At 38.4% G+C, this 21480-nt stretch overlaps 2 protein-coding genes across 14 annotated transcripts in view; both read left to right on the forward strand.

The window, feature by feature from the left end:
- Rbfox1 (RNA-binding Fox protein 1) overlaps positions 1–8336 on the forward strand; it is a 73065-nt gene extending 64729 nt beyond the window's left edge. For 6 of the 13 annotated variants that reach the window (XM_069509153.1, XM_069509157.1, XM_069509136.1 and 3 more), the window contains 3 exons: positions 2206–2396; positions 2988–3051; positions 3171–8336. In XM_069509153.1, the coding sequence (XP_069365254.1) occupies positions 2206–2396; positions 2988–3051; positions 3171–3215 (300 nt within the window). In that variant the 3' untranslated portion in view covers positions 3216–8336. The remainder of the gene's footprint in view (positions 1–2205; positions 2397–2987; positions 3052–3170) is intronic. The other 7 variants (XM_069509159.1, XM_069509129.1, XM_069509149.1 and 4 more) reach the window with 3 other exon arrangements.
- A 1007-nt stretch (positions 8337–9343) lies between these two features.
- LOC117996638 (cGMP-dependent protein kinase 1-like) lies at positions 9344–21370 on the forward strand. The gene is made up of 11 exons (XM_034984748.2): positions 9344–9586; positions 11847–12202; positions 13735–14018; positions 14407–14576; positions 15077–15315; positions 16665–16765; positions 17525–17741; positions 18041–18272; positions 18441–18539; positions 19207–19463; positions 21135–21370. The coding sequence occupies exons 1-11, from the start codon at positions 9482–9484 to the stop codon at positions 21292–21294; spliced, it is 2220 nt and encodes a 739-aa protein (XP_034840639.1). The 5' UTR covers positions 9344–9481; the 3' UTR covers positions 21295–21370.
- The last annotated feature ends 110 nt before the right edge of the window (positions 21371–21480 follow it).

Genomic DNA, 21480 nt, shown 5'->3' on the forward strand with positions numbered 1-21480 from the left:
AATCGCTGTTGTATTTTAATAAAAATAACTTTGTTTGAGTACCTATAAGTACGACGATCACGTACGAAATGAGAAAAGTGTCTCTTTCTGCTTGACGGGCGCATCAAACCCCTTGATGGGCGCATCAAGCGCGTATTAAGCAGCTTGATCAAGCAAAACAAATATTTACGTGCTTGACGTCAAGCCGCGTGACCGTCTCGGAAGCTCTTTAGTATTGTGGTGGGTGATTTAGTTGTAGGCGTATGCGCAAGCTGTGAGATTACGAGACACTAATCTACATCATGCTCCGAGTAGAACACTGAGCCCACAACACTGAACATTACTTGTCATTCTCTAAACAAACTAACATCACCGAGTATTTAGTAGTAGGTATAATAGTGAATTAGAACCACTCGAGTACTTCGTCGTAGTTTGTGTTAGCCATGATTATATTATTTTGATAATGGAATGCATGCCCATTGACTACCTACTACACCTAATATCTTTAATTTATCTGCATCGAAATTAACGAATTATATTATATTTTTTTTATTCAAGTATTTGCAGAAATATGGTACAATTTAACGCGTAGGTGTGTTTCAGAAACGTTGCATGGTAATGTATATTATAAAATACGGCGATTTATTTATTTTATTTATCTTATTTTGGTTTATTTATAACTACATAATTGGTTTATCGATAATCCCGTTCTAAACTGTTCGTCGTTCAAAAATTTATACATACTCTAACTTAAATCCATTTAATTTAGCATAATATTATATTAAACTCATTATAATATTAAAGTATCTGAAACTACATGTCGGTAGGTATATCAATTAATAGTAGACATTAAAACTTTTAATGAATGTTGCCTTTGTGGGCTCACTGTTCAAATTATTATTGCAGTTTTAGTGCCTACGTTATTTTTATACCTACTTACATATTATTTATAAATACAACTAAAAATCCTCATCAAAAGATATGTATATCACAGTGCACAACTGCGACAGGTCGAGATAGCAGTCGGGGTGGGGACGCTCCGCACAGCCCCCGCGCTAGCCCGGTGCGGGATAGTGCGGGTGGCGTGCGGGCGTCCCCCGCCTCATACCCCGATTGCCGTCTCGACCTGTCGCGTACTATGCATAGATAATCGAATCGAAAGCTATTTTATAATTTAATGTAAAAATATCGTTATTTTCACTGAATCAGTTAAAAAAAAAAAAACGAAAATGTCAGATAGGTACATCTGGTAAGGTGGTAGGTATAGATTTCAGGATTTTTCTTTAAGTCCTATGACATACATAGGTTCCTTGAGCCCAAGAAAATCTATAATGATTTTATTAATAAATCTGTCAAATCGTCGTCGTGCACTGTGTCGTCACAGCTTGGCCAGTTCATTAGTTGTCAAGTTTTTTTTTAATCGATGCTGTATGCATAACGCATGTTTTAGGCCACAAATTATCCGATGTAACTGTTATGTTTGATTTTGTAAATTTATTTCCATGAGTTACAAATTAATCAGAACTAAATATTGAGACACGCCCATTGGCTACTATCGCCTGAGCTATTGCTTCTTTTCAGCAGCATAAGCGCCAGATTTTTAGCAGCCTAGACTTTCATCGAGACACTCGGGCGTCAGAAGGAATGCATCTGAGCTTTTGATAGCAGTGTCTGCTGTCGTAGAGAAGCTTGAGCTTCTTTTTTAGGCCAGGTACTCGCTAGCTGTAACCATGTATATAGTAACGAGGATCTAGTGTGTAGGTACGCGATGTTTACAATCACTGCGATGTTCGGTTGGAGCTCCATTTCTGGTCCAGATAGGCGTCATCTTTTAAATGTTTTTTGGTAATATTTAAAGGCCCTGGGGGTCCGGGCGCGATACCCAGGGGAGACGCAGGTTCGAATCCTGCCGGTTCCGCAATTTTTGATATGAGTACAAATAGATAATAAATATTTAGTAATTTTCATTGAAATGTAGGTAAAAACAATATCATAAAAATTATAAAGTCACTCTAGACGTCCACGAGCGCGTTTTGCTCGGGGCAGGCTCGCGGACTACGTATATATTATGATTTATAGTAACGTGTACTGTTACGGCTCGCTAGTGAGTACCCGATTTTAGACGCTATGGCTGTTGGAAACGTGAGACTCGGGTGATAGTAGCCAATGTGCGCCCAGCAAAATAAATATACGCACAAGCAAATGATACATTAGAGGTCGTATTAGGAATCGGCGTGGTTGCAGGCGGCGGCCGCAGCAGCGGCGGCGGCTGCCCCGCTGCTCAAGTCGCCGCTAACCACGGCGCAGCACGCGGCAGCGGCGGCTGCGGCCGCTAACTACGGCGCGGCCGCGCGCGCCGCCGCTGCCGCCGTCAGCGCGCAGCCCGCGCCCACCGCCCTCACGCCCTTAGCCGCTACGTGAGTTCTGTCTTATTATTTCTGAAGTGAAAACTTAGACGCGTTGGGCGAATTTGGGATGCGAAAACTTCAAGGTCACGCGACCTTTAAGTTTTCCCATCCCAAAATCGTGTTAGTCTTAATGTATTTAAATGATCTTTTTATTTTTGCAAAACAGTCATATTTTTATCCAATCCAATCCAATTCATCAATCAGCCTGTTTGCGTCCACTGCTGCAATCTTTTTAACAGATTGATAATTTTTTTCAATGATTGAGCTCTTTCTTTGAATTTTTTAAATGTATTTTTAGGTATATTAGTACTGGGTATCATATGAAAGGACTTTACCTGTACATTTATTTTTATGCATAATATTTTGTTTTATCTTGCAAAATATCGAAAAAATACGACAGTAGTACGGAACCCTCGTTGCGCGAGTCTGACTCGCACATGGCCGTCTTTTTATAATGATATATCAGATTTTGTTGTGTAACTAGGCCTTTAAAACTCGAATTTCTTGAATGATATAGAGCTTTTTAAATTGTGCAAACATAAATATTGTGAATCAATCTTCGTGTCTCAGATGATAATAATGTAATTTTTCTTATTTTAGATACGGCAGGGAGTATGCAGACCCATATCTAGGCCACGGAATAGGTCCGGTGACGGGATATGGGGTAAGAATAGTTTTTATACGTGTTCCTTTATTTATACGAGTTCCAACTAGAAGGAGGCCCCTATTTTGCCGTTTAATATAGAGAAGAATGATATAACATTCTCGTCTCCGTTGTTGCAGACTGCCGTGTACAGAAGCGGATACAACAGGTTCGCACCGTACTAAGCCAGTGGAACAAAGTAGAATTTTATTACTCGAATATGTAACTACCTTCGTCATTTTTACGTAACATGACAATGAACTCTCTTTGTAAACGTACAAAAATAACTATAGGTATCAATAATAGTGCTAGCCGATTACTGTTTAAGTGAGCTTAGATAGCAGTCGACAGGCAGGCGACGTGCCCCCGGGCACGGAACTTATGAATACCAAAGTCATTAAAATTTCTTACAGAAATAGTTTATTAAGTTGAACAGTAATGTAAATTGTGAGAAATGCATACATACAAGTGCGAGCAGCTAACGGAAAGTGCATTCGTTCTTTTAGATATTTGTAAGAGTTACTATTTTACTAATACACGTGAGTGAAAATTAATACCTGCATATTATTAATGTACGGTATTATAGCGTAGTTGTTACGTTCATACGATTGACAATAGAATATTTTCATGTAACGATATTAGTGAGCTTTGCTCTTGCATATCATAGGAAAATTGTAAATATTGATTTCGAACACATTTTACAACAAACTTTCAATTTTGCTGATCCTTTTTGCTTTCCAAGTGTGTAGTGCGCTGCAATACAATTTTTAATGAACTGTTACTAAAGACATGTATCCCGCGATTCATTTCACGATTAGGTACGTGAAATTTATCGAGCTTGTAGCAAAACTTTTCATCTAAATTTCTTTCATCGTAAAACATTATTTTTGATACTGTTTTTATTTTACCTATATTTTATATGTATAACCCTACAATTAAAGTTAAAGTTGTTTGTATTCTAGTATAGAATACTCATTCTCTTATCTACTTTCAGGAAGTAGGTAGCTGTTCTGTAGTAAGTATATTTTAATAACGTTTACAATGTGGTGCGAATAGATGTTGGTGCCATTAATTTGGTTGTTATTTACACTATATCTCCTTAACTGTATTTTGAGTTTGCATTGCATACAGTAGTCATAAATCCCTATTAGTATTACTCGTCACTATTCTGATACATACGAGGTTACTTACCCGACTGTTGCAAATCACAGTAATAACCCTTTGATTTAAATAAAAAAACCGGCTAAGTGCGAGTCAGGCTCGCGCAACGAGGGTTCCGTACTGCAGTCGTATTTTTTCCACATTTTGCACAATAATCCAAAAACTATGATGCATAAAAATAAATAAAAATCTGTTTTAGAATATACAGGTGGAGACCTTTCATATGATACCCCACTTGATATAGTTATCTCACTTCGAAAGTTGAAAATACTAATTATTAATTCGTGACCACAATTTAATTTTTTTTGTGTGATGTAACCACAAATTCACGGTTTTCAGATTTTTCCCCGAATGTCTGCTATGAGACCTACCTACCTGCCAAATTTCATGATTCTAGGTCAACGGGAAGTACCCTGTAGGTTTCTTGACAGAGAGACAGACAGACAGGAAACGAAGTGATCCTATAAGGGTTCCGTTTTTCCTTTTGAGGTACGGAACCCTAACAAGTATCGCAAGCTTGAAAATCTGAGAGACTTGCGAAAGTTAGAACTGATATGTAATAATGTCAAAATTCTTTCGCAAAGATTGCAACGATTGCATCTTACCAGCAAACGACAAAGTCCGAGTGATAAGCTCTCTAACATTGATGGCCAGTTTCATCAGCAATGACTTGAACACTGTGCGAGTAGCCTTAGGGTGAGATCTATAGAGCGCACTCTGACTTAGCTTAGATTTAAGACAGAGACCGAGCTATATCTCTCACATAAATCTGTCTCGTTTTAACTCAATCTTAAGTGAGCAAAGTCAAAGTGCGATCTATAGATTTCAGTCTTAGTATAAGATTTGACATTTCACCAACGTTGATAGAATTGATTGGAGCATCGAAATTTGAAACTCTAGCGTCAAAGAGAAATGGGCCTTCATTGCTTTGTTTTATACATGGAGCGAGACCAATAATTAATCTATGGTTTTATAGTTAGCTCAAGTTCGTCCATAGATACATTTACAGAGATTTAGCATTCAGAGCGGATACCTAGTAAAATTGAAATAGATAATACTGAATTTTTAATTTTAATTAAATCTATCCATTAGTCCATTCCATCTAATTCTACTCTGACGTTATTTGTTTTGTGGTTCGAATTCTATTAACGTTTTGGTGAGATGTAAAATTGATATTCTATCCAGTATCCACACAGTTCGCTTTCGATAATAGATTTTACTTTGGGGGTCCTTTAGAGTGGATCGACTTGTTTATCGTCGTTAGTTCTATAATGTAATTTTATTGAAAAAATAGATATATCGCTTTAGATGTAGTGTTTAAGTGAAAAGTACTCCATGGAGTTCTTACATATCACTGAGATTTCTCCTTGTAATTATGTTTTAATACTACTATAATTACTGTATCTTACTAACAGTTCTATCTATCTATGATACCTTCATTTTATGGAACAAATATGTGTACGGGTCCAACCCTTTAGACATCGTAATGATTAGATCTAACGTTTGCATTAGGATTGTAAAATATTGTAACATCTATGAATTCGCTCAACGTTTATACCAAAGCACAAAACCCCATCGATTCATACGTTTGCGGCGCTTTGCATGTCATTTATTTCTTCTCATTAGATTTAATAGTCTTTCAGTTAGGAAAAACTTAAAAAATCTGCGAGTAGTTTATTGATATAATTTGGTCAAAAACAAATTAGTAATTACGCTCGTTTTAATTTTAATTTTGTTATAAGGATATAGTTGGTGCCTGAATATACATATATTCGTGATCAAATAATATGTTACAGGAGATCTGAATCAACTTCTGCTTGGTGTTGTTTATACAATTGATGTTTTTTGCCGATCCGGAGGATATTAAGTTCCTTTGTTGTTTTATCTGAACAACCGCCTTTAAGGGTTTTCTTTTCCCGTATATTTTCATGTATCGTAGTTTACCGTCATTATGACATATCAATATAACCGTATGTTGCCCGTTTTAATATTATTATCTTCGTTGTTAATTCGTAAGACAGCGCGGTGCCGTCTACAATAGCTTTAACTTGTATAAATATAGGCAAACGTTTGGCTCGCTTGTTACTCTGATTTACAAAAGATATTTGAGGATATACATTCACCAGGCGGGCGACATAACATATTTCAATTTTTAGGATTTCTAGTCTTTTTGCGCACAATCAATATAGGTTTAAAGGTGCTTGATAGTTACGAAATACATTCGTATATCTGATTTAGAACTTGTTGTAAGGTTTTATTTTGTGTCATATTTTCTGATTGCCGATCTGGTATTTGTCTCACCTAGTAGTGCCACTGGCTTTTTATTTTAGGTTAAAATTTATTATTAGGTATACGTTACTGTAGTCATGTTGCAGCTTCGAACAAAACTTGTGCTTTATTGCTAAATACTCATGCGTGAATGTATAATTTTAGGATATCTAGTTTTTCTAGTTTATTATTGATTTTGTAGGCTTTTTGTAATGCAAGTTTGTTTTTTAAGTACAGAAACTGAAGTACATGTGATTCTTTATAATGGTTTTTTTTTTGATAATTTTGCGGAATCGACAATTTCACAAATGTGCCAAGTAGACGCAGCGCATTTTAGACAAGCACTGAAACAAACTCGAGGCAGGACGAGATTAGATTTAAGATAAGCGAGCTCTCTGGCTGTCCCTGTCCAGCCTAAAATCGCCCCGTCTACTTGATGTTTCCTTCTCTCTACATCAATGCTGATTTTTACATTTGTTATTGTTTCAACATTTTTACGTGATTTTCTTGGAAAATAAATCAGAATATACGAAATGAATTATTAAGATTTTAGGTGTTTCATAATCTAAGCCAAATTGTTGTTACTCGGAGAAAAATCTGAATTTAAATGACATATCTGACAAATGGTTAGTGTGCTACAATAAGGTTTTGAAAAGAATTCATCAAAATCAATGTACTATAAATATAATAATCGTTAAATTAAGGATAATATTGTGTATTTTGTATCAACAATTGTTTCTCGTTTTTTATGAGATGTTAATCAATTCGGAACCGTTCATTCGATACCGCTGTGCACAAACGCGCGTGGCTGCCGCCGCGGCCGCCACGCTGGCGCTGGCTGTAAATAGTGTTATCGGCGACGCTGCCGCATGTTGTGCGATTTTTTTGGATCTTAGGGGTTATATTGTTAATGTAGCGAGATAATAAGTATCACTTGTTCGTCAATTGCACTCATCGACACTTCAGTTAGCGTAGTTTACTCAGATTGGCAGGGTCAATGACGCGGGTCCGTAACTTAATAATTGGAATCGTAGTCGTGCCACCGCACTAATGATATACGATACTATACGTTATACGGACACGTCTACGAATCTAAATGTCATCGATTTACGTAGCGCATTTCGCTTCTAATGAAAGCACCGAGTATGACATTGTGCTTCGTTTATTCAAGCTGATACTGTGGCATTATATAATTAAAACATAACAAAGTGTGAGATAGGTACATCCGATCAAGATAGTGAGTAGAAGCAACCGGGGCGCCCGCGAGCTAACTCGAGTTAGCGTTTCCATCGTTTGTTGTGGGCGGTTGTTCCGCTGGCTGTCATGTGCAGATGTGCCTGTCGTGCGCAGATGTGCCTATCGTAGGCAGATGTGCCTGTCGTAGCGCGGACGTCACGCGACCCCTGCATAGACCAGTATTTAGACACTAATTACCGTGCTCAATTTCCGTATCTGTATGTTGTACGTATAATGTTAAAACTTAGTGTTTTCAAATTTTTTATTATACCTAAATACATAATAACGTTTGTTATACCTAATGGATGTCTTCCGTTTGGCACATTTTATAGAATCAATGCACATTAATATAGCGCGGAAGCCCAAACGCCGTTGGGCAGATTTTTTATTTTCGTGTTATTGTCAGATATTTCGAGCCGAGTGCACAGCGACCTTTCTCTTGAGATTTGTGATAAAGTAAATATTGAAATGATTTTTTTTCGTGTGAAAATTTAATCATAAAGGTAATACAGAGCTGATTATCTGTACTATTGTAAATATATATTTTTTTTGAAATGGAAAATGTTGAATGAAGTAAATCATTTAAAGCCTTTGGCATTGTGTACTCATTTACGTTATTAATAAATTATAGTATGAATTGATTTGTGTTTTCATTTAATACGAAACCTTTTGTGATTCAAGTTATTGCATGGTTAAAAGAACATTATTTAGGGTCATAGCGAACACGATTCTTTTATCATCAGCGATCTGCGGTTGCTCGATGCCGCGATTGAACGCTCCACACCGCACACATACCTAATCTCCAGTCACAGCGATCAAGTCAAAATTGACTTGATCGCTATGTATATAATAACGCGCACTCATTTTAACTTTCATGTGTCAAATTTCATGTCAAAAGTACGATTTTAGTCCTTATTTTAAAGGTATACTTTTGACATGACAGTTGACCCATAGAGTTAAAATTTCTGAAAAGCCAGCAACGCATCGGCAGTTCCTCTGGTGCTGCAAATGTTCATGGGTGGCGTTTATCACTTAACATCAGGTGACCACCTGCTTTGCTCGCTGTCTCTATTTAAAAAATGGCGCATGAGGAGTAATTTTGTACGGACTAGTTATATATTATTTTAGTACCTATTTAAATTCAACGATCGAATATACAGTCTTCAAAACGCGATGCGGTATCGAAAAAGTCGCTAAATCAAACGATTTCAATACAGAGCGCTGATAATAAAAGCATCGTGTCTGCTATGGCCCTTAGAAAACATAGGCTAAAGTGATCGTAGCTATAATATCGTCAGCGTTCGATAAAATGTTATAAAGGAATTCGACACGGTTTGAAAGTATTGGTAAATAATGGGGCCGATTCTCTTGTACACAATCTCTAAACTAAACTAAATTAACAGGTCTAAATCTGGTGCTATCCTTTCCCGCAAGCAACATTATGAAAGGGATAGCAATAGATTTAGATGTGCCATTTTAGTTTAGTTTAGAGATTTTGTACAACTGAATTAGCCACAATGATTGTTTTATAATGAATAGTTTTGATTTGGTGGAAAGATAATATTTACACTGATAAGATTGCAAGGTTCTTTGATAAATAACAATAATCGTCTTTCGTACGGAATAATTAAAACAATCATCATGGCAAGATTATCAAGTGAAGCGATAAGGGCTGCTCGTGCGCTTGAAACAGTCTTCTGAAGAACGCGTTTGCTTCGCGTCGCGTCAAGCTTCTTCACGGTTATAAATTATAATGTACAAACTAGGGCTGCTATAAGCAATCAACATGGTGTTGTGTCGGCCCTTCAGATGGTCGTCGAAAGGAGGGTTCAATCTTACTACCCCCTCACAAGACCGCGGTGACACTGGCGAAAGAAGAGGAACTATTAATGTAAGTATCGTTCTTGCATTTGCATTAGGTGTGTGTATCATAATATCACAGCTTTATTTTATTATTTGTTGAACACAGCTACGTAGGAAATGATTACTCAAGTCTGAGAATAATTCTGTAATAAAAAATAAAAGACAATCGACATCACAACGTCGTGCGTCATGGTGTGATTCTTAAATTTTAGTAGATTCACATAGGGTATACCTATCAACTTAATCTACTGGCCATCATATTCACTCCTAAGTACTTTTTGGTACTTGGAAAACGCTGAACCCAACCCTCGCTGCAAAATTTCACACCGCGCAATTTTTTCCGCACAATTCTGTGACATGGAAATTGTATGAAAGCGTTCCATACGTTGATAATAATTTCGCGAGTGCATGCAGCTCCATAACTAGGTACAATGTTCATAGGTACCTAGGTGTTTCAGAATTCTGTGGATAAAATCGGGCGGTGAAAATTCGCAGTGCGACTTATCCTTATTGTTTGGGTAGGTATAAGTAGGTATGTAAGTATATTCTTTATTAGGTACACCCCCATAAATGACAGGTTACTTAAAAAGAGATCTTAGGTACAATACACAGAACAATAATAATTAACAAATGAATGCTTAGTAGGTTTAAGCCACTAAGCTAAGCTCGTTCCATCTCTATAATATAAAAACTAAATGTGTTGCTCATCGCAAAACTCGAGAACAGCTGAACCGATTTCGCTAATTCTTTTTTTATAATATTCCTTGAAGTACGAGGATGGGGTTCTTACGGAGAGAAAAATTTAATTCAACCTCCTCCTCAATTTTCTAAACTCCACCCGAGCGAAGCCGGGGCGTGTCAGCTAGTAATACATAAATATCACTTAGGTACCTGAGTAAGTAGGTACCTACATATTCTTACTAGCTACAGTTAGTTTCTTTGAAAAGTTGCATCTTACAAGCCACAGTTCCCGCGTCACAAAAGTTGACGCTGCACAGTAGGGTCGTGACTCGTGACCTATCCAAGTCAGGTCATAGGTGAGTTGTATGTAACTTGTACCTGCCAGCCGGTCGGGCCGGACCAGTCCGCTCCGCTATACATATTACATACCTATTTGAGTCTTATGAGTAGACTAATCAACTTTCGGGACGCGAACTGTAGCATGTTTTCAAATGTACTTATAGGTACGTAGTTACCTACCTACTTAGTTGTAGTATATAGGTATAGGTACCTACCTACTTAAACCAGTCACTCAAGTAAATCATGAACGCTCGCTCGAAATCACCGATCAACCGCCGCCGTATAGGGGGTTGGATTAGCCACACTGTCAAAGGAACCCAACAAAATGGCGATACAATAAATAAATAAAATAAAAATATTTTTTATTCAATTGAACGTTTACAAGTACTTTTGAATCGTCAAATGCATCTACCACTGGTTCGGAATGGCTTTCCTACCGAGAAGCACCAGCAAGAAACTCGGCGGTTGCTCTTTTCAAAGATTTGAAAGCTATATCAGTGGGGAAGGAAGTGTATGACCGTCGAAAAACAAACTTTGATGGTGGATAGGATTACGTGAAAAAAGGCCAAGATAGAAGGTAGCTACCTAGGGTAGCTACAACAGCTCCAAACCCCTCGGGATGGGACAGCAGGTAACCTACTTTGGCTGTCCGTACGGGACACATAAGTTAAAAACCACCCATTAGATAAAATAGTTAGGTAAGTAGGTACCTACTTTGTACTTTAAACACACATTTCGCTAGCTCACTACAGAGCTGAGCACGGGTCTCCTCTCTCAGTATGAGAAGGGTTTTGGCCATAGTCCAGAACGCTGGCTGGCCAAGAGCAGATTGGCAGACTTCATACTGCTTTGAGAACATAATGGAGAACTAAGAGTTCTCCATATAATGCAGGTTTCCTCATGATGTTTTCCTTCACCATTAAAGCGAGTGATATATTTTATTATTATTACTTATTATTAAAACACCTAAGTGTAAGTAGGTAAGTACTAGTTAACTTTACAAGGTGCTTGTATATCGGTAAAAATCAAATCATTTAATTATTCTGATAAATTACTTTATGATAAAATGAAATTACTAGGAAGATGGTAAGAATGATTAAAGCGTTGCACTGATAAGACTATATTTCCAAGCAATAATAGGTAATTTACGGTAAAGGTAAATAACAAGCGATTTTTGCTTTTCTGAAGCTATAGGAATATCAGGAAATGCAAGAGTTAGCAACAAATTTTATTTTAGACAAATTGCTCACACCTAATAAATATTACAGAAATTACAAGAAATTATTCCCGATGGACCCAGGATTGACGGCACTATTGCAAATGGAGTAGTCACAATATTACAAAAAAAAAGTATCACATTAGACCCAGGCGGATCTAGCAAAAAATCTAGTTACATGAGCATTCAAAGTGAAAAATCACGCAACAGTTACAGAGACTCCGAAGGCGAAGGATATTTAAACGACCGGAAAAGCAGTACTGGTCGGAAGACCATTTCAGATTTGGTTCAAACTGATCCTGATAAACGAAATCAAAGAAAGCGAGGCATCATTGCTCCACATGTTCCTCCTGAAATTGGAAGATTTAGTGGCGATTTACAGTATGAAAAATTTGTAAAAGACGAAAAGTAAGTTTAAAGACGTCCTACCTACACAACAGGTCGAGATTGCAATCGGGGTGGCAACGTGCAGCGCCCCGCAAACCCGCACAGCCACAGATAGTGCGGGTTACGTGCGGGGCGTCCCCTCCGCCTCATACCACGATTGCTATCTCGACCTGTCGCGTACTATACTTATAGAGAGAGAGCCAGCGCGTGTCAGACCTTTGTTATTTTTATAAAAGCTGAAAGTTTCTCTGCGTATTGTCCCCAACACAGGGAGAAACGATCAGTGACTATGACGTGGTTCATGGTAGCTTTGGGAGATAACAGGTAAGAAAGGTGTAAATAAAACCACAAAAAAACTTACGTCAAAATATAAAGTCTGTTAAAGTATATTTTCTTCGGAGTAATAGCCACCATAATCCAAACTTCATAGTTGCTGAACGTTCCTCCCTGAGTTAGGGATGATACGCAGAGAAACGTTCAGCTTTTATTAAATAACGAAGGTCTGGCACGCGCTGGCTCTTAGTCCCTCATAACATAAATATCAGGTAGTTAGGTACCTACATTGGTATGCGCTATGCAGTACAGTAAATAAAGCCGTTTTTTTGGTCAACCTCGCACTAAATTTCCGATCCAATTTCTTTTTTTTTTTAGGTTAAGGGTCACTTACTGACCATAAAATCACAAAATGCTGACAGATACAGATGGAGCTTCGAAGTTTTTGGCCGATATCTCGAAAACTATCCACTTTAGGGTAAAAATTAAATAGACCATAAGATGGTCTATCCGTCTATACAATGGTAGAGAATAAAATTTTGCATCCTTTTGTTTCCTGTAAACTTTTTTCTAAAACTTACCGAAAAATATTCTCAATGGCATGGCAGAGCAATCGACTCTGCCATGCCATTGAGAATATTTTTTCAAAAAAATTATAGCCAGTGTCACTCGGGATAATATAAGGATTCTCGATACCCCATCCAAATCTTATCAGATATTTAGAAGTTATGGTGGTACAAAGAAACTAGCATAAACCCTGAGAACGTTGCATTCCTTTTTTGGGCCGTCATGTAAAAATCTATTTTCATCTTTTATTTATTTATTCAGATACAGGTTAGCCATTAACTGCAATCTCACCTGATGGTAAGTGATGTTGCAGTTTAAGATGGTAACGGGCTAACCTGAAAGGGGGATTGACAGTTTTTATTAAACCCACACCCCTTTTGGTTTCTACACGGCATCGTACCGGAACGCTAAATCGCTTGGCGGCACGGGATTGTCGGTAGGGTGGTAATTAGCCTTAAAAAGCATTGTAGGTGTACAACAACGCACAAGTACGCGACAGGTCGTGATGGCCATCCGGGAGGGAATACCCCGCACACCGGCACAGCCCCCGCGCTAACCCAGTGCGGACGAGCGCGGGTGACGATGCAGGTGTGCAGCTTGTCCTCCCGCCTCATACCCCGATTGCTGTCGCGGACTATACTTACCTACACTGAGTTATATCAACGTCCGTACAACATAATTTAATGCTTACATATAAGGATTTATTTTTACAGGTCGGCAGAACTGATAAAAAAAGCTATCATGGCCAATGAGTTCTTAACTAACATAATGGATGAAGCACGTCTTCTCGCAGTGGTAGAGGCCATGAGTCCTCAAGAGTTCCCTGCGGGTAGTCTCTTGATCCGCGAGGGAGAGAGTGGCAGCCACTTATTTGTCTCTGCACATGGACAATTTGAAGTACTAAAAGGAGGCCAAGTTGTTAAAAATTTCGGATCTGGAGAAGCATTCGGCGAACTCGCAATTTTGTATAAAGCGAAAAGATTTGCTTCCATAAGATGTAAGTTTTTCTTGATAGGCACCAACCTACTTCTTTTCTCCATTAGACAATTTAACAAACAGATTACTTACCTATAGTCCGTGACAGGTCGAGATGGCAATCGGGGTATAAGGCGGGGGGACGCCCCGTATACCCGCACGTACCTATGCTCGCCCGCACCGGATTAGCGCGGGGTTGTACGGGTGTGCGGGGAGTTTCCTCCCCGATTGCTATCTCGACCTGCCGCGTACCTACTCGTAGGCAAATTATGCAAATGCAAATTATTGTCACATTTACCTTGAGAAGCATTTTTGATTGAATGGCTAATCTTTCACCTACCTGCTTATCTATAAATAAAATATACCTAATAGGTACCTATATGCATATAGTTTTTATGATTCATTTCTAGGTTTGACAGAGGCAAAAGTATGGACACTGGAACGACGCATATTTCAAAGAATTATGGTGCGCAGTGGGCGCCAGGAACAGGAGGACAACGTCCGATTCCTGTCATCTGTGCCCCTTCTCCAAGGCATTCATCCAATAGAATTAACTAAGATCGCCGATTTTTTGAAAAGGGTTCGTAATTCGTATTCTTACCGTAAGGCTAGGCGTACAATGACTCTGGGGCTCTAGGCTCGCCCGGCCTGAGCGTCGGCTTCTGAGTTCTAAATTTTAAAGTTCTGAGTTTTAAATTTCCATCGAGACGTCTCGTCGGGAGCTGGTAAGGGTGGGCGACCGAACCGAAGCATATTTTGCAGCCAATGTGCATTCAGCCTTAGTAATTTTCAACAAAACTTCTTTTAACGAACACAGCTATATACTGTAGTAGAGTGCTCCAATGTTTTCTAATTTGAGTAATATACCTATAGGTATCTAAGTAGGTGCGTCATATGGATAGGAAGAACAGCTTTCATTGATTGATTTTATATATGAATACACTATACCTACACTAACTAATATCTTTGACAATATTAATGTTAAAATAATACTCATTAAATCAATACCTAATACTTATCTATACACTAAGTAACGTATTACGAGCAATATTTATTATGAAATGTAAATTATATTACCAGGAGTTCTTTTTGGAGGGAACAGCGGTGGTCCGACAAGGAGACCGAGGGGACAAATTCTATATAATCCGCGGAGGCGAGGTGGTGGTGACAAAACGTGAGGAGGATGGAAGCGAGCGTCGCGTGGGGTCTCTCGGCCGAGGAGACTACTTCGGCGAACAGGCGCTGCTGCACGAAGATCGCAGGCTGGCCACGGTTACCGCCTTGCACAAAGGCGTAGAATGTCTCACCTTAGAACGCAGGTATGTATATGTACAAGCTAATCGCAGATTACAGACACAACGCTGCCATATGCGCCATATGCGCCAAACAACGTTTAAGCCGCAAGAGCTATACAACGCAACGTATGCAACGTATTGTTCACCTTAAAAAAAGATTCCGACGAATTGATAACCTCCTCCTTTTTTTGAAGTCGGTTAAAAAGGCGAACTCAGTGCGGTATCCAACTAATTGCGAGGGAATACTGATGACTTCAATCATATTTTCAGTAGGTACTACTGCAAAACCCCAGGATGCGTCGGTTTGCATCTAACATGCGAAATTAAAATGCAAAGCCGTAGCCAGAAATTGATTTCGGGGGGTGGGGGTTATCAGGCCCAAAGGACCCCGGGCCTCAAGTACGAATAATGTGGTTTCAGTTAAACGTCGTGAGATTTTGATATGTTATATATTTCAGTGCCCTGAGCAAGTCTCTATGGGTGCTACCACTGTTTACGAGTCGCTTTCAGAGTTTCGACTGGTTTTGTACCCTCCTGCAAAATCAGATTGCGAGCATTTCAAGTACATATTATAGTCCTTAAAAATGACTCACTCCCCACGTGTAACTATCTACCGAATCCCATTAGATTTTTTTTATTTTACCCTTTAATTTGACTACATAGAATTCTATAGGAAACAGGAACGCGAGCGCAACGAGCGCAATTTTTTGGTTTTAGCAAAATAGGTGCTTCTTTATAGGGCGATTTGAACGACATACAACCTATTGTGCCATGCAATTTTTTTGTTTTAGCAAAATAAGTGCTTCTTTAGAGGACGATTAGAACGACGTACAACCTATCGTGCCATATTCAACCTTTATGCAATGCATTAAGGTTGTGTATGACATATTATGTAAGACGCAAATGGTTGGATGATATAAGGGAGTAGACAGGGCTTATCCAAAGTTAAAAGAGGCGGCTTTAAATAGAGCTTTTAGCATGATGACCTCCAAACTTCGTTTTGCAGAATGCACGTTTATGATGATGATGACACATGTCGTCTGAATCGTACTCTAAAGAAGCCCCTACTTGAGTGTGAATAGCGTAACTCTATTGAGATAAGAGATATAGAGATAGAGAGAGATAAGAGCCTCAATAGCTCAACCGGTATAGGAGTGGACTGAAAACCGAAAGGTCGACGGTTCAAACCCCGCCCGTTGCACTATTGTCGTACCTACTCCTAGCACAAGCCTGACGCTTAATTGGAGAGGAAAGGGGAATATTAGTCATTTAACATGGCTTATATTCTTAAAAAAAAAAAAATTGAGGATTTTTAGGTCACTCGGTAGGTATATTTGGAGTGGTTAGAACAAAATTTTATTGTTTATTTATAGTCATTTCACTGAGCTGCTGGGTAACTTAGAAGAACTTAAAAATGTGAGGCATTCTGATTCAAGACCATCACAACAGAAAAAAGCATCAGTCGTTAAAAGTGGTAAGGGTATACTTATTATTTATATAACATTTTAAACGAAATCGAAAATTGAATAATAGTCTTTTGATATTTTAGGCAATAAGAAACAAACTATCAATAAATTGCAAAATGTTGTCTTACTTGGTAATAAAACAGAAAATTTCCTACAATGTAGTACAAATAAGTTTTTAAATAAATGCAGGGATTTACAAAATTTAAGGGGTCAAAAATGGGCTAAAACTCCTTGTACGCTACATAATCCTATTTTACGCTCTTAATGAAACAATACTCGTCTTTAGCACCAAAGCGTTTTCGCTACAGAAATCACTATTACTGCCCGTAGAAATTCAGCACAAAACGTAAGACATACCAATGACATATCTAATACTTAGTTTGTTTGATAAGTCTCCTGCTGCCTATCCTGAAAATTGCCGATTCGAAAATACGACGAAACGCTTTCAGAAAAGAGAGGTAGATGCCTCATTCTTTAGTTTGGCTCCTCTTGGCGTCGAGTCTGGTCGTCTGATCTGATGAAAGTTTGTCAGCAGTTTTGACAAGACTGAGGGCTGAGGTACTTTTGTATACTTAGGCAAAAAATAAAAATCGGTTATTGCACTGATACAACCTATACATTAAAGAAGCTAAAATGTAAAGTGCTATGAATCTATCTATTCGAAACCAAAAAAAATCTAAAAGGTTTAAAAGACAATCGGAAACCGCAGAAGACCTTATTTATATCTAAAACCTTATATATGAAAACCTATCTATTATTTTTGATAGAGTTTGGATTCGTGGAGCTAAAGGACCTAGAGATCGTGGGCACCATGGGTGTGGGTGGATTCGGGCGAGTGGAACTCGTACACTACAAGCGAGACCCTTCGTTGACGTTTGCTCTCAAATGTCTCAAGAAAATTGACATGGTGCAGCAGCAGCAACAGGAGCACGCTTTCAACGAGAAAAACATTATGATGGCCTGCAATAGCAGATTTATTTGCAGGTAGATATCACTACCCTTATAAATGCGAAAGTATATTTTTTATCAGTTATTTCTTCAATTACGCTTCAATAACGGATTGGCGCGATTTTTTTGTTTGGATAAATAATTAAAGACCTGGATGTGACTTAGGTTACTTTTTATTCCGGAAAATCAAAGAAATCTCTCAGGCTTTTTAAAAACTTAAGTCCACGTGTGACGTGAAACAATTCGCTAACATCAGCTGGTAGGTATTCTCATAAAATAAGCCGAACGATTTAGGTGGGGAAACGACTAAATCTAAAATATCTTATTCTTCACAGACTATATCGTACCTTCAAAGACAACAAATACATTTATTTCTTGATGGAGCCGGTGTTGGGCGGAGACGTATGGACTATTCTCCAGAAACAGCGATACTTTCCAGAAAACATTGCGCGCTTCATGTCTGCTTGCGTCGTGGAGGCGTTTCAGTATTTGCACTCTAAGGATATCATTTATAGGGACTTGAAGCCGGAGAATTTGATGCTGGATAAACAAGGATATATTAAATTGGTAGGTTATAGTTTGTGGTTGGTCGGTTGGTATGCTTTCAATTTATTTTCCGAAACTTAAAGAACGAACTTAATAGAGAACATTATTGAAATTTATTGTGAAAATGCTTGTAAATATTAATTCTTTGGAATCATTTGATATAGATCATCTACCATGTGCTTATTTCAGGTTGATTTTGGTTTTGCGAAACGGCTTTCAACGAATAGCAAAACTTGGACATTTGCGGGTACACCTGAATACGTCGCGCCTGAAATTGTGCTTAACAAGGTAATATTAACTGATAAATTCTAAATTTGTAGTAGGTAGGTACCTAACTAACAAGCTATTGAATTTTACTAAAATTCTGTGGGAAATGAGTTGTTAGGTTTTATCATAAAAGATGAAAATTGATATCTTTGCTTTGTTCTTCTGCGATTATAATATGCGACAAATAGCCTAGAGGTGCTACCCCTTTTTTCTGCGTCCAAGCGGACCTGGAATATCTGTTCGTCATTCGCATTAATTATACTGCTTTAGTAACAACACCTCTTCTACACAGCATGAAAGGTGCTATGAATGTGAAGTAGGCATCACTTCCAACAAATATGCGTGGCTACCTAGACCTACATTGTTAAAAATTGAACTTTCTAAAATCTCCTCACTTGTACACCCACTGCGGCATGCGATTTAAAAGTTACCGAACTTCCGAATCGGTGATTCACAAGAGCTTTCCAGCTTTTATCAAGCACCAGCGCAAAATTGTCAACGGGCTCGTGATCCATAAGTTGGAAGTTCTTTAATAAAATCGTATACTATTGGAGTCACGACCGTGCCGTAGACTGCTGGGTGCTGGGTGCGTTAACTTTCAGCTTTTATCAAGCACCACCACCAAATTTTCCTACGGGCTCTTGGTACATAATTTGAAAGTTCTTCAGTACAAGTGTAATTCCATCAGGGTCACGACCGTGCCGTAGACTGCTGGGCGCTAGGCGTATTCATCTATGAACTGTTGGTCGGCAAGGCCCCGTTCCGCGCAGCCGGCGGAGACCCCATGAAGACGTACACGCAAATCTTGCGCGGCATCGAAGCTGTGAACTTCCATCCACGCGTGCCCAAGTCTGCGCAGCTTCTCATCCGTAGGCTTTGCCGAACCGTGCCTGCAGAGCGGCTTGGATATCTCAAGAATGGAATTGTGGACATTAAGAATCATAAGTATGAACATACATATTTGTCTTTTACATTATCAATTTTTTAAAGAAATTTTTGTCGGTATGTATAAATAAAATAAATTAGATTACATCACAAGAAAAAAATTAAAATATGTTCATAAACAAATATTAGTACATATTTTCATTTTTCAACTTTCAAAGTAAGACTACTATACCCAGTGGGGTATTATATGAAAAGGCTTCACTTGTAGGTAGGTAGGTACACCATAAAACAGATTTTAATTATTTTTATGCATAATAGTTTTTGATTTATCGTGCAAAATGTCGAAAAAATACCCGAGTACGGAACCCTTGGTGCGAGAGTCTGACTTGCAATTGGCTGGTTTTTATTATTATATATAATAATAAAAACCAGCCAAGTGAAATTCCACTTAATATATTAAGTGGAATTTTGCTTTATATTCTTATATCTATGATTTGTTCGAAATTGAAAAAAAAGAAACTTGTAATTTTTTTTAAAACCGAAGACATTGAACATCGTTATCCAGAAGTCAAAGCTACACATATAACATAAAGAAAGAAGCTCTTGCAGCCATAAAAAATTAATGAGCGTGTATGAATATAAGGGAAAGAAGTTTCACTTCTTGTGGATACACAACGGATACACACGTGATTTTATTACTTGATCTGTTTACTGTACAATAAAACTTAATTAAAGTCTGACCAAAAAAATACACCTCGCCATATTGCGAAAAACTTGTGGAACTAATATTTTATACAAGACCATAATATTATAGTTAATGACCATAGACCATATACTAGTGGCGCCCCCTGAGCAAGTTTTTTATATTTCTGGTCAGGCTTTATATAGTTTTAAACACAGGTTTTAAAGTCATACACGCATGAAATGATGCTAAAGCTTCATTGCGCACAAAATAAGCTAGCCCAAGAGGTAATGAACTTTTTTTTGCACTTACGAGTCTTACGACATCAACGCACATTACGGTTCAGCCTCTTTCCCAGGAAACCAGCGTCAATCCATCATTTCTCTTGCCTTCATCTTGACTAATTCCGGCTGGCTTAGTGAATATACCTACTTAGGAATGTTAATACCTTAGTGAATATACCTACTTAGGAATGTTAATACCTTAGTGAATATACTTAGGCTGGCTTAATGAATAGGTATACTTAGGCTGGCTTAGTCATCATCATCATCATCATCATCATCATCATCAACCAATAGACGTCCACTGCTGGACATAGGTCTCTTGTAGGGACTTCCACATGCCACGCTCTTGCGCCGCCTGAATCCAGCGGCTCCATGCGACTCGTCTGATGTCATCCGTCCATCTAGTGGGGGGTCTTCCAACGCTGCGTCTTCCGGTGCGAGGTCGCCATTCCAGCACCTTGAGACCCCAACGTCTTTCGGTTTTACGAACTATGTGCCCTGCCCATTGGCACTTCAGCTTCGCAACTCGTTGAGCTATGTCGGTTACTCTAGTTCTCATACGGATCTCCTCATTTCTGATTTGATCACGTAGCGAAACTCCAAGCATAGCTCTCTCCATCGTCCGCTGAATGACTTTGAGCTTTCTTAAGAGACCTATAGTTAGCGACTAAAGCTGGCCAGGCTGGCTTAGTGAATATGCCTAATTAGGAATGTTAATACCAATGTTGGGTACCTTTAAAATATCTTTGTCTTCATTTCATACAGATGGTTTCTCGGCTTCGACTGGGAAGGTCTTCGGGAGGGCAAGATGAAGGCGCCTCTGATACAACCCGTCGCTAGCGATCTCGACCTGTCCAACTTCGAGAAATATCCGAAGGATAAATTACCGCCAGACGAGAACTCTGGATGGGATATTAATTTCTAAGGATATTTTAACTACTGCTACATTACTATCGTACCTACCTATATTTGTAATATATTATTATTATGCCTAATTATCACTCTTATTCTATTCATTTATTTCTATTAATTTAAAGCAATGCCGTGATATTAATAAGTTGTAGAAAAAATAATTGACAATAAAATTAATGTATTTCTAATACTTTTAATG

This window comes from Maniola hyperantus, chromosome 3 (genome assembly GCF_902806685.2).
Source record: "Maniola hyperantus chromosome 3, iAphHyp1.2, whole genome shotgun sequence".
In the NCBI taxonomy this organism is placed as follows: Eukaryota; Metazoa; Arthropoda; class Insecta; order Lepidoptera; family Nymphalidae; genus Maniola; species Maniola hyperantus.